A 14,180-nucleotide genomic window follows, 5' to 3' on the forward strand; every position below is an offset into this window, starting at 1 on the left:
TGTGACTCTTTTTTCCAGTCAGTTTTTCATATGATCACTTGTGTAGGTGGACACACACACACACACAAAGAGAACAGGCGTTGACAGAATGTGACCATTTAAGATGTCTAGTTTATTCTTTGTTATGCTTGCAACCATCTTTAAACTTTACTCCCTTTATGTCAGCTTGCTCTGTTTTCTGCCTCTGTCTTCTCCACACCAACCTCCCATTCTTTATTTTCTTACATATTTTCTAACTTCTGTCGTTCCTTCTTTAGCTTTATTTATATTTGAGAGAAAACCCATCTATCTTCCATCATTCCAACTAGACAGGAAATTGAGCTCATTACAAGTACAGATTTGAGAGGAAACTGACTTCCTCTCATCCCACTCATGCAAATGTGCTCTTATTACTAAGATGTGAAAAATGAGAAAAGTACAGAATGATTAACTGTCCTAAAGCTTTTATTTTGTCTTGATTCTTTGGCTTGCAGAAAGAAGTTAAGGCGTTTATATGACGTCTTGCTGGTGCTGCGTAGACTCGCTCACCACCTATAGGGGGCAGTAAACGGATTAAAAAAATATATAAAACTTTTGCACAAAATACAATTTTGCATAGAATGTAGAGATTGATGATGTTTTTACAAATATCGTGAATGAATTGAAAAGTAATGATTTAGATAAATCTATTAAAACACTGATAAAAATCAAACCCATTCGCGTGCATCACACCTCTCCGTCACGTGTCTCAATGGTCTTGATGAGGACGGATTTCTTCGTGTGCATCTCAGAGGCTCTGTGATGGTGCTCTGGACTCGTTTCTTTAAATAAAATAGATAAAACATATTATTTGATGAAGATAAAACCCCTAAAATGACGTTGAACTGCAATGTTTGTTCATTCAAACTCTTCTGTTATAATACGCTCGCCCCCGGGTCTTTAATTTTTGTTTATTAAAAATAAATTATCCTTATAAAATCTTGCCATTTACCTGAAGACAAAAGTATTTAAAAAGCATATACAAGTCATCAAAAAATAACCACAAAAAATCGACCGATTTGTGTGCCGAAACGCCTCCCTGTGGCCACTTTGGGTAGACGCAATTGTTTTCCACTTACCTCTAAAGCTTATTGTAGAATAGGCCTGCATGGGCATCACAATCCTTTTAAGAACAGAGAAGAAGACAGGAGGAAGGAAAAATTATGTTTTATAGAAGAATATGTTTATCTGCATGGACTACCAATAAAAAAAGGCACAACTTTTAGTCTTTATCTGCGTAAAACTGAACACCCTTTTCATATCTTTTTATTGTATTCCATATTTGTACCTGCTCTCCTCTCCCTCCAGCAGTTTCCTGTAGGTGGCAATCTCCACATCCAGGGCCATCTTAACATTGAGCAGATCCTGGTATTCTCGTAGGTGACGTGCCATCTCGTCCTTCATGTTAGCAATCTCCGCCTCCAGCCTGGCGATGTTATCCTGAAAAGTGCCTGCCTCCCGACCATGACGGTCCTCCATATCTCTCATCTGCCTCATGAGAGATTCGTTCTATAGAGGAGAGATAGAGTTGAAACCCAGACAAAAACAACCAGTTATATTCACATCAGATAGACCCAACATATGAACGCACAGTGCCCTTGAGGGAGTCGATCTCACAGGTGTAGGACTGGATCTGGTGTCTGAACTCCATGCTCTCCAGCTTGGCCTGTTTGAGAGCCTCGTTGTTCTTGCTCACTGCTTGGTTTAGGTCTGACACCTGGTGAAAAGATGGACAAAGATTTACAAGTTTTGTTCTCGTTCCAAGATGCAACCTGCAAAGCAATATCATTCTGAATTTATTCAATAGCAGTTGTGATTTAACCTTTTGCATCATTCATCTGATTTATTTCCTATTTTTCAAACCTTTGACTTGTACCAGTCCTCAGCCTCTGCTATATTCTTTGCAGCGATGCCCTCATATTGAGCCCGAATGTCTCTTAAGGCAGCTGTCAGATCTGGTTTAGACATGTCCATCTGGATCTGGACTTGGGTCTCTTGCATCTGTGCCTGCAATTCCCGGATTTCCTGCACATGAAGAGAAGTCTTGTGTTCATGTGGCTTGTATATAACAAAGCAGCACAGCTTTGATGATAATAATAGGTCTATAGGCAGAACTGTATTTTGATTTAAATAGTGAAGTCTCCAAGAATTTATGGAGCTTTCAACACAGGCTGATCACAAGTTGTGAAGAGTTTGTGTGTGAGGGTACTAACAGGCAGAACATGTAACAGCGCATGCAAAAGTGTTAGTTGAATTTGTTGACCTCCTCATGGATCTTCTTGAGGAATGCAATCTCTTCCTGGAGGGTCTCAATACGTCTTTCCAGATCCAGGCGGGCCAGGGTGGCAGCATCCACGTCCTGAGAGTGAAAGTAGTACCATATAATAAAACGACATCATTTTAAAATGTTCATAATTCATGAGAAAAATCTAGTATGGTCCGAAGGACTTAAAGCATCACCATAGAAATTTTGCTCACGGTTCCCCCATGTGGTTGATAAGCGCAATTGTCTGTTACCCGTGTATTTTTAATGTCAAGCCATGTTATTCCAAATATACCAAGAGTACATATAACTATACTTTTTAATATCCCATTTGAACTTTTAATTATTTTTTAACTAACTTAGTTCACTATGGTACATAAGACAACAAAGGGTTGGAAAGACTGTTTCAGGGGACTTACTGCTCTGAAAGCGGTCAGATTATTCTCTGCTTCCTCCCTGAGTGCGATCTCCTCCTGAAGCCTGCAGCAAAAAATGGAGATGGTTTGACATAGATATATATTGTTACAGCCAACCTCATTCCTTCCCTTTTTTAGACAAGAGGTGTACGGCAACCTCTGACACTTACACAAATTTTCTTGCTAGAAGGTGGAGTGTGGCCAAATTCATTTAGGCTGACTAACTCCTGAATGGGAAGCAGAGCTTCTCTATTGTAACGAATGTATTTGGAAAGACAGCAATTTAGCACATTTTAGTTCATAATAGTTAATAGTTTAAATCCTCCCTTAAATTGGTAAAGCTAGTTCTAAGTACTTAGTTATGAACAAATTTAACCTCTACAGTGACCTGTAATATATTTCTGTCATACCAAATCAATTACATTAATACTCTTATTCTTTATATCAGTTTTTTCTTGGATTATTTAAATACTTAAATTACATTGAAATTTTTATTCAGGAAATAAAGTACATAGTCTCTTATAGAATCATCACCTGAACAAAAAAAATCACATGAAATCAAAGATAAAAATACATATTGATCTTCCAAATATATTTAGCTGCTAATGTGCATTCACATTTGTTTAGGAGATTCATTTGAATGAGTGGTTTTTCTTCTAATATTAAATAGTTAAGGGCAAATCATTTTCTTGTGTTTTTTGGCTGGTTTTCCAAACAAAATATTTCAACTGAATTGATTAGAACAAAAAATATATTGTAAACATTTTACATTTTATTTAAGAGTACATATATGATGGTGTTTTAGAGACTATTTTTTTACTCTAAGTACTCAAATCTTGTTTTCTAGTGTTTATGAAAGAAATAACTTTTGTTAATACATTTTGACAAGTACACTGTAAAAAAATCTTAATTTTACAGTATTTTTTACAGATTTTTAAAAACACGTAATTTACGGGATTTTTTACAGTATATTTCTGGTGCCCCAGCTGCCAGAAAATTCCATTAAATTTTTTTACAGTTTTTACAGTCAATTTTTGAAATACAGTCAAAAACTGTCAAATTACAGAAAATACCACAAATTTTCAAGGAAAACAAAGAAACTATTTTTTATGTTATTTTACTATTATTTCTGGCGCCCCAGCTGAGTGTTAGTGCTGTCAGAAAGAGTTTTCTGCAGCATAGCCGAGTGTTTGTGAGATCACGTTTATTCCCCTGCTGCCACTGAATGACTCAGAATGGTTATGTAAAGTGTGTGTTTGTACCACATATGAAAATCAAAAGTGGGATGCGGCGTCAACAACACAATACAAATATGTGCATGTTTTAAACAAATGCAAATATTTTATCCATTTCTCTGTAATGCTTATGCCTTTTCTCGTTGTTTTGTGTTACAGTTTTACCTCATTTTCAACTTCTGTAGGTCATCAGCCAGGTTGTCACGTTCAACCTCAAAACGAGATCTCTGATTGGTCACCACTTCAATCTCTCTCCTCATTTCCCTCATCTCGTCCTCGTACAGGTCGGCGATGCGCGTGGGCTCCCGCCCCTTCAACCGCTCCACCTCAATCACCAGAGTCTGGTTCTGCTGCTCCAGCATGCGGACCTTCTCGATGTAGTTGACAAAGCGATCATTAAGGTGCTGCAGCTCAACTTTCTCATTGGTGCGAGTTTGGAGAAACTCTTGGTTGATCGCGTCGGCCAGGCTGAAGTCCAGTGTCTCTCCCATTCCACCGGAGCGGGTATAGCCCATAGACAGGTTGGGCATACTGTAGGAAGAAGCTCGGTAATTGGAGAATCCCGGAGACGAAGAGGTGGACTTAAGTTCATAGACTCTGGAGCTGACCCGAGAGCCACCAGACCCTCCGGCAGAAGCTCGACCGAAGACGGCACGGGACATGGGTGGTGTGTGGTAAACTGGACCACTGCCGAATGCTCGGCGGTATGAAGAGGATGCTGAGGAGGCGTAAGAGTGGCTCATGGTGGACCACAGAGCAGACAAGCACAGACCCTGCGGAGAAGACAGAGATAGAAGGGAGCGAAGGGCATGGATGTGTGTGGCTATTTGTAGATTAATCCCTCTTGTTCCCTCCCTCTCAAACCACCCCAAAGTTCTATAGCTCCACTCATGCCATCTTGTCCAACCCACCCCCATCTGAAATCAATTCTCCCATCCTTTCTCTTTAACTCACACCCAAGCTGTCTTAATTCTTGATACAAGATGACAGATTTGATAAGATTTCTTAAAATTTACAGTCAAATTGAACTGTAAGCCTGGGCAATTTGATCCCTAATTTTCTGCATAACCATTTTGTGTTCTATGAAAGACGTCAAAGTCAAACAGATTTGGAATGTGACCAAGTAAATTATGGCAGAGTTTTATTTATTTTTTAGTGATCTCTTAAAGCTCAAGAAGCCAAGGGCCTCTTTTGAAATAACAAATCCATAAAGTTTATTCAATCCAAATTTGAATCGCATTCGGTCTGTGTTTTCCTATATTACCACCATTGATGTCATTGCATTGCTCTGCAATTTGTAAATGCGCTGACAATAGCTTGAGAAAATATGACATTTTCACCTTGTTAGAGCGGCACTTGTGGCTAATGAACAGGCCGGCAGAGATGGTTGGTCTAATCTGCCTTAAAAAGGAAAGGCACGAACAGTAGAGGTGGTAGGATATGAATGTGTAGTATCTCTGGAAAGGAGGGGAGATCATGGTGTGCTTCTTCTGGTAAACTCATGGCCTCATTATTGATAATAGAATTTGTCATGTCATAAATATGTCACTATTGAAGTAGCCCAGCTGTTGGATACCTTTACAACAAAGTCTGAGCATGCAGATGAACAATATTCTATCTTTACATCATTTAGTGTTGGGTGATTATACAAACACAAACAGTAGTGAAGTAGCACATTCGTAAAAAAAATGAATGGGTGATGAATGTATAATGTATAATCAGAGTATCCGGCAAAGTTTGTTTCTAGATGCTCTTTTTCCACCCTGTGATCAAAAAAGGCAAATGCATTTTTAAATGGTTTGTCTCCAGTGGCTGCTGAAGGTTTATGTCAAAGCTTTTTATAGGAAGTGTAAGAGTTCTGGAATTCTGTCATCACAAAAGCTTCTCTGGAAGTTCTCAACTGGTGGAAGAGGGAGACCACAGGTGACAGCAGATATAAACACTTCTCTTCTTCTGCTCTCCCACTTTTGTTTTGTTTAGTCATCCCCTCTATCTCTCTCTCTCTCTCTCTCTCTCTCTCTCAGCTCTAAATAAGGTCTAAATAAAGTCTCTGAGCAAGACATCAAATATTATTTATTTTTATAATAAATAGAGATGATTTTGTTTTTTTATGTTTTGTATTGTTTGGTTGGTTAGATTTTAGTTTAAAAAAAAAGGTTTACTAAATTGTGATTTAAAATAATATGAATATTGTGTTATATAATGTTATTTTTAGTGTTGTCAAATTGTAATCGCGGTTAATCATTTCCCTTAAATAAATGTGTTTATATAATATATGTGTGTGTGTTGTGTATATTTATATGTACAGTATATATAAATGCAAACACATGCATGTAAATAATATACACTTGAATACAGTCAAACAAATGATTATTCAGACACCATATATAATTTTGGCTTTTTTTACTAGTTTCGCTTAAGCTAGTGAGGATAGCAAAATTAAGTTAACTGTGACATATTAGGCTATACACAATAATTATTCATACAGTAGAGTACCATTAAAACTGATAAAAAAATTGGCCAATTGACCAAAGATTATTCAGACACTTTGACCTAACCGTGCTTTGCTTAGGCTAAGTGTTTCTTCTTCTATTGCTAATGGGCCCTTTTTACACCACAGATTGAACAAAATAATTACTGCAATTGGTCGCCCTAAACTGGTATTATAATTGTGTACATAATTTGACAGCTAACAACTATTCAACCTAATTTATTAAAGGTTATTACATTTATTACATGTATAATTTCTATCAAAGTTATCTGACATTAACAAGTAAATTTGTTCTGACAATTTAACTTATTACCATTTTCTAAACTATAGTGAATAAACTGTGATCATGCGAGAAATGTTGAAGGTGTCTGAATAAATTTTGATTTGACTGTAAATATATTAATATTAATATTTTCAAATAATTATTATTAAGTGTAAGTATAAATACATATTACACTTATTTCTTAAATATATACATGTACTGTATGTTTGTATATTTATGGCTTATACACATAAATATACATGCCACACATATTGCATAAACACAAACATTTGATTGGAATGGATTAATTTGTCATTTTCTCCATTTTAGAAACATCATTTTCGACATTTTTATTCAACCGGTTTACCTCAAATGTCATCATTAAATTTAAACAAAGTACAAGCTAAAGATACATGAGCAGTGATTGGACCACTTTAGCCAAAATTTAATGATCATGTTTAAAGCTCAGAGCAGATGTGTCTGTAAATCCATGGCAACAGGAGAAGTTAAAGGAAACTGCTTTAATTAGAGCTTGACCTTTCGCTATCAGATGTTGCCCCATTATTATTCATGTAGAAGCGATGACATTTCACTCGTGTTCCATGACTGAATGAAAACACGGCACAACATAAAAAGTCATGAACATGTTGACTCCACATATCACTAAGGGTTAAAATCTAGCAGTTTCATGTACATGTGGTTCTCTTTTTGACCGGGTCTGGGCAAACAAAATAAATACACATGAAAATAAGCAGTAGTTTTAAAAAATCATAAAACAGTGATTTGTGATATTGATTTTTACCTTCAGCCCGAGTTGGCATTTGCTTCTGTACGTGGATAGATTGGAATTACCACATTTAAAAAATGGTGTTATATTATATAGGAATTTGTTTAGTGATAGAAACGTGTGTGTAAACATTTACACTGAGAATATTATATCTCCCAATGCAGTGTTTGTACAGTAGATAGTTACACAGGCATTTGTGAGAGGAGCTTCAGTATAGCTCAAGTTTCTTAATCTATTAGTGGGCAACAGCAAACAAATCACTGGTCTAAGTGAAATGATTCACTATCAGTCCAGTGGGTGGCAGTAATGCACCGCTAAGCTATTTTGCCAACCGCCATTAAAGCAAAAAGAAGAAGAAGAAGGTTGTCAAGTCACTTGACCATTGCTGCTCTGACACTGTGCAAAGATTTTCATTCCCCTCGAGTGAGTTTTGGTATTAGCTTGTGCTCTTTAAAGGTTTATGTTATATAATAGTTACCGGTTGTGTGCTTGTTGTATGTTTTCTGCATGCAGTGGGTCTTAGTTTATCATTAAAATATTACGTTTGTCATTCTAGAAGTTAGGAACTAAAGCATGATAACGTTATACGTCTGCTGAACTTTTTCTTGCTATAACGAATGTATTTGTAAATGTGACTGCTGTGCTGTCTCGTGTTATTTACGGTTCCTCTTTTGTTTATCGCAGTCTGTATTTTTAAACATGCAAAGCTCCAAAGAAGCCGTGCAGGCAGCTGCCAAAGAGTTTCTGAAATTTGTCAATAAAGGAGTCTCTCCATATCACGGTAAGAATGAATCAGGACGGCACTGCAATCCTTTCCTATTCTTGAACTGTCAGCATTGAAAAATAATCGGTTTGAATTCAGAAATCCATAAACCTAGTCGTATAGTGTGAGATACACAAAATCTTTATTAAGTTACAGCCCCAGTGCATTAGTTGTGCTTGGATGTTTTGTCAGATGGTTAAACACTTTGTTGATTAATATGGGTAACTTTATACACGTGTCAGACAAGATAAGGGTGTCATGGACATTGTTCCTTACAGGCTAATAGACTTCTAGATAGAGTAGATAGCTTCATAACTGATGAATGTTCACTTTTGCCCAGGATCACAATTATGAAGCAAGAGTTTTATTGTTTTCATCCCATTGGTCCTTCTTCTGGTCATGGTCATGTTCTGTTATGTTATCTGTACTCTTCAGTGGTGGATGAATGTAAATCTCTCCTGCTGAATGCTGGTTTCAAGGAGCTTAAGGAGGCTGAACACTGGGAAATTAAACCTGCAAACAAGGTGCGTATGTGTGCTTGTTTGGGACCAGTTTTATACCACTGACATGTTAACACAGAAAAGAAAGTGAGTTCAAGGTAATTGGATTGAGTATTTGTAATAACATCCATAAATGCAATATAAATTGTCTAAATTATGAATAGTCAGAAGTGTTTAAATAAAAAAATCTTATTCATTTATATTCCAACTTTTTTAAGACCTTGAGATATACATTGTGTTTCTTTTACACAGAATGGACAAAAATATCAATGCATCCTATCTTACTTTAAATTCACTATAATCTTTTTATCACACAGTATTTTGTGACCAGGAATTACTCCACCATTATTGCTTTTGCTGTAGGGGGGCTCTACAAACCTGGGAATGGTTTTTCCATGATTGGTGCTCATACGGATAGTCCATGTTTGAGGGTGAGTGCAACTTTATACTCTAAGGGCTTTGACAAAAATCAAATCAAATTTTTCACAGTATATCATAGTTATACATGGAAGTTATAAATATTCCGATTTAACTGGTATATTACCTTACTAATTATTCTCATATAAGTTATGCAGAAAACAAAAGCACAGTCTGGGAAAAAGTGCAGACAGAGCAAGTTATGTTTGAATTCTTCTTAAACACTCATGAAAACATGACGTGACACTTGTTCAATGCAAAATATATGGTTATAGCGACACTTAGTGATCAAGAGCTGGAATAAAAATGTCCTAATTTTTCGGTGAAAAATGCATTCTGGTTGAATTCCAACTGTATACTGTAGTATATTAACAACACAACGCTACAAATACAGAATTGGTGGTACAATTGTCAAACAGTAGCTCTAAATATTTGTCTCTTTAGGTCAAGCCACGCTCTAAGAAGACAAAGTTAGGCTTCCTGCAGGTAGGAGTGGAGTGTTATGGAGGTGGCATCTGGAACACGTGGTTTGATCGTGATCTGACCATTGCGGGACGTGTCATGGTTAAGGTAAACCTATGTCATGTACTTTACTCAGTGGTCAGAAAGTGATTTAAAAGCAACATAATACTAAGCCAGGTTTATTTCAGTTAATTGGCTGTAGCTTTAATTATGTTTTGTGTGTCTTTGTACAGAGTGAGGGCAAGCTGGTGCAGCGTCTGGTTCACGTTCCTCGCCCCATCCTCAGGATCCCTCACCTGGCCATTCACCTGCAGAGGGACATTAATGACTCTTTTGGACCTAACAAGGAAAACCACCTGTAAGCACTAAAAGAGGAACAATTTTATGGTTTTCAGTATCGAATTTCCACACTTGGTCTTAAACCAGCTATGCAAAACACAATGTTATGTTAATTACAATCTGAGCTAAAGTTCAGCTAAATTAACAAATGTAGCTCAAGAACTGCAAAAAGCTTTGAACGAAATGCAACCGGTAGTACATTTACAACAAAATTAAAATGTCAATTAAATATCTTTAAGATTTAATTATAAATGTAGGATTAAAAAAATAAAACTGGCATTGCTTATGGACCAGTTATCATTGTGTGAAGTGGTCTATAGGCTTGTGATTATAGGTCAGACATAAAAAGCGAGAGTTCCTTGTCTGTTTCCTTGGCTTTAAAGTGGTTGAAAACCTTGTTTAGAGGCATACTAATGACAAGAAATTTGAACACATTTTGACTATTCATTGACATTTGTTTATTCTAGAACACCTTTACTGGCCACTGCCATACAGGAGGAGCTGGAAACAGGATGTGTTGCCTCTGGAGATGCCTCTAATGCAACAACCACAGTAAGAGCAGCTAATACATACCCATTTTATTTGTGTTGTTTATAACCTAAACATGCTATTAATGCTTTACACAGTATCACACAGAATTGAGTACACCCCTCACATTTGTGTAAATATTTTATGGTATCTTTTCATGTGACAACACTGTTGTACAAGCATTACATTGTAGCAAAGTGTAATTTCTTCAGTGTAAATTTGCTGTCCACTCAAAATAACTCAACACACAGCCATTAATGTCTAAACCGCTGGCATCAAAAGTGAGTACATCCCTAAGTGAACATGTCCAAATTGGGCCCAAAGTGTCAATATTTTGGAAGGCCACCATTATTTTCAAGCAATGCCTTAATCCTCTTGGGCATGGAGTTGACCAGAGCTTCACAGGTTGCCACTGGAGTCCTCTTCAAATCCTCAATGACGACAACACAGAGCTGGTGGATGTTAGAGACTTTGCGCTCCTCTACCTTCTGTATGAGGATGCCCCACAGATGCTCAATAGGGTTTAGGTCTTCACCTTTACCCTCTGCGTCTTTTGGGGTCGTTATCATGTTAGAATACTGCCCTGCAGCCGAGTCTCCGAAGGGAGGGAATCATGCTCTGCTTCAGTATGTCAAAGGGCATGTAGGCATTCATGGTTCCCTCAATGAACTGTAGCTACCCAGTGCCGGCAGCACTCATGCAGCCCCAGACCATGACACTCCCACCACCATGCTTGACTGTAAGGCAAGGTCTCACACCTGAGACCTTGTAACACTAACGAATCACATGACACCGTGGAGGGAAAATGGCTAACTGGGCCCAATTTGGACATTTTCACTTAGGGGTGTACTCACTTTTGTTGCTATCGGTTTAGACATTAATGGTTGTGTGTTGAGTTATTTTGAGGGGACAGCAAATTTACACTGTTATACATGCTTTACACTCACTACTTTACATTGTAGCGAAGGGTCATTTCTTCAGTGTTGTTACATGAAAAGATATAATAAAATATTTACAGAAACTGTAAAGATACAGATACTTTATGTATAAGCATTTGACTCTGCTGTTTTGTGCATGTGTTCAGGCAGAGAAGCATCAGCCTGCTGTGATCCAGATGCTGTGTGGACAGCTTGGGGTCGAGCCAGATGCTCTACTGGACTTTGAACTCTGTCTGGCTGACACACAGCCTGGTGTAAGTCCCTTTGTCTAGTTTTTGCTTTCTGGTTTTAAATACTAATCGTGCTGACATAAAGTGAATTAGTATGCATTATACGTTACTGCTCAGCAAACAGGATTGCTTGAATATTTTAACCAAAGTGAAGAAAAGGCCACCTATGAATGATACAGCGAGTCTAGGAATAAGTGCGGGCCATTAGTAGAATAAAACATTACTAGAGAATCTCAAAGGAATAAGGCTGAGAGCTCTTTTGGCCCTTATTTCCATATAATTTACACATAAAATATCTGTCAGGTGGGTTCGCGCCAGTGATGTCTGCCCATTAGTCATGAAGTAGTCAGTTTTTATGTCATTGTGTTGTGCAGGCACTAGGAGGTGTCTTTGAGGAATTTATCTTCTCTCCTCGTCTGGACAACCTGCACAGTTGTTTCTGTGCCCTCACGGTATGATCAAACACGGAAAACAACATGTTATTGAATATTCAACCGATCATGCTGCCACATACACTTAAAAGTGATGATGAATAATTAATGCATGACTGTGTCTCCTCCGCCAGGCTCTAATGGATTCCAGCACACCTGATTCTCTAGCTAAAGACACAAACATCCGTATAGTGTCCCTTTATGACAACGAAGAGGTGTGACTCTATAATCAAATTTAGATCCTTAATCTGTCTTTTCTTAGCCTTTCAACTTAAATATTTTTGAATTCTGGATTGATCCGTAGGTGGGCTCGGAGAGTGCTCAGGGAGCCCAGTCGAACCTTACCGAGTTGATTCTGCGACGCTTGGCTTCAACGCCTGACAACCTGACTGCCTTTCAGCAGGCCGTGCCGCTGTCCTACATGATCAGTGCAGACATGGCCCATGCCACACACCCTAACTACCAGTCAGTCCATCTCTATGGCAAATTTTTTTGTTTCTATGGTGACACTTAACCTTACTATTATCGACATCACATATTGTTTTCGGTGTGTTTAAGTTTGATAAGTGATATGAATGTTCGTATTACAGAGAGAAACACGAGGAGAACCACAGACCTGCTTTTCATAAGGTACTAGTCACAAAGCCCTTCCTTTACATATTCATGAAAGCCGCAGTAAAATCCAATCCCCTGAATCGATCTCACTCTGTGTCCTGGAACAGGGACCAGTCATAAAGTTTAACAGTAACCAGCGCTACGCCACCACTGCTGTAACCGCTGCAATATTACGAGAGATCGCTGGAAAAGTGGGCGTACCTTTACAGGTCAGTAGAATACATGCCATCTTTTATTTTATTATATTCCACTTCATCATCTATCCCTCCAATGGCCACAATGAAATTGGAAGTATTTTGCTCACTGAGTCCCTGTAATTGTTAATTATTAGGAAAATTATTCAAACATGATGGATGAAAATGGATCTTGCCGGATGTTTCGCAGCGCATATCTTCAAAGTGACCAAATAATTATATGAAGCATAACCCCTGTAAAGAAGTGGAGTAAGCAACACAACTCCAATGTTAATGTCCTGCATCTGTTTGTACTGAAGGTAGATATTGAGAGTGTTTACTGATGGTTTTAAGTGTGAAATCTCTCCACATACTGTACCATCTAAACACATGAACAGTGTGGATAGCAACAGGCTGACTGTGTAGGATTTATAAACAAAGGAGTGCAGCCGAGGAAAAAGAACAGTATGAATATACAGAAAAATTGGTCCTTGGTTACCGGGGACACCATGATCTCTGTTTGTATGCACTGTTCAAACTGATAGTGTGGAATGGGTAGTCCTACACTATTACACCCATGAGATGCTGGGAAAAAATATTTCATGCATACCTTCGTGTTTTTACTAGGATGTGATGGTTAGAAATGACAGTCCTTGTGGAACAACAATCGGGCCAATTTTAGCTGCTCGGTTAGGAATGGCAGTTCTGGATCTCGGAGCGCCACAGCTAGCCATGCACTCCATTCGAGAGATGTGCTGCACTTCTGGGGTTCTTCAGACCACCACACTCTTTAAGGTAAACACCAGCTGACCTTAAACGTTCATGTTAATGCTCAGATTAAAAGAAAAAGTGAAAAAAGGGCGATTCAACCTTGAATATGGCAATAGTAGGAGTTGTCTAATATATGTTTAACCGTTTCTCTGTTTTGTCTGTTGTAAAATGCAGGGTTTTTTTGAGCACTTCCCCTTAGTACGAAGCTTGGTATCTGTTGACTAGACAGTGGATGGACTCGCTACAACCGCATGGATGGATTAATGGACGTTGTTAATAGAGAAATCAATACCAGTCTTTTACATTCTCATTCATTTTCTCAGCATTATCATCTGTCCATTTATCAAAGTCTGTAACACACGGTGGAACAGGAGTTTGTTCTTTTGTAAACTTGTAGCACTTCAACAGTATGACCATGTTCTGTACTTGGTTAACTTGTTAATAAAATCAATTAAAACTTATTGACTGGTGTTTTTTAATATGTCACGTGGCTTCCTGTCTGTGAGCATGCCCTGCAATACAAAATCTAAATCCCAGAAGT

The 14,180-nt window shown here is 37.9% G+C and overlaps 2 protein-coding genes across 3 annotated transcripts; one reads left to right on the plus strand and one right to left on the minus strand.

Annotated features, from left to right (window-relative positions):
- Nucleotides 1-117: 117 nt before the first annotated feature.
- Nucleotides 118-6,119, minus strand: desmb (desmin b). 2 transcript variants are annotated; one of them, XM_056749899.1, is made up of 9 exons: nucleotides 4,098-6,119; nucleotides 2,701-2,761; nucleotides 2,282-2,377; nucleotides 1,882-2,043; nucleotides 1,610-1,735; nucleotides 1,307-1,527; nucleotides 1,098-1,141; nucleotides 712-800; nucleotides 118-531 (listed from the first exon to the last, which is right to left on the minus strand). In XM_056749899.1, exons 1-9 carry the CDS (start codon nucleotides 4,847-4,849, stop codon nucleotides 490-492), a joined length of 1,593 nt encoding a protein of 530 aa, XP_056605877.1. In that variant the 5' UTR covers nucleotides 4,850-6,119; the 3' UTR covers nucleotides 118-489. The 2 variants fall into 2 exon arrangements, with proteins under 2 accessions (XP_056605877.1, XP_056605878.1); XM_056749900.1 differs by having other exon boundaries at nucleotides 693-800.
- Nucleotides 6,120-7,814: 1,695 nt separating this feature from the next.
- Nucleotides 7,815-14,100, plus strand: dnpep (aspartyl aminopeptidase). Its single transcript, XM_056749901.1, has 15 exons — nucleotides 7,815-7,895; nucleotides 8,157-8,253; nucleotides 8,671-8,759; nucleotides 9,053-9,166; nucleotides 9,597-9,722; nucleotides 9,848-9,972; nucleotides 10,421-10,505; nucleotides 11,566-11,673; nucleotides 12,024-12,101; nucleotides 12,215-12,295; nucleotides 12,385-12,545; nucleotides 12,671-12,710; nucleotides 12,803-12,904; nucleotides 13,496-13,663; nucleotides 13,814-14,100. Exons 2-15 carry the CDS (start codon nucleotides 8,172-8,174, stop codon nucleotides 13,862-13,864), a joined length of 1,410 nt encoding a protein of 469 aa, XP_056605879.1. The 5' UTR covers nucleotides 7,815-7,895; nucleotides 8,157-8,171; the 3' UTR covers nucleotides 13,865-14,100.
- The last annotated feature ends 80 nt before the right edge of the window (nucleotides 14,101-14,180 follow it).

This window comes from Triplophysa dalaica, chromosome 6 (assembly GCF_015846415.1).
Source record: "Triplophysa dalaica isolate WHDGS20190420 chromosome 6, ASM1584641v1, whole genome shotgun sequence".
In the NCBI taxonomy this organism is placed as follows: domain Eukaryota; kingdom Metazoa; phylum Chordata; class Actinopteri; order Cypriniformes; family Nemacheilidae; genus Triplophysa; species Triplophysa dalaica.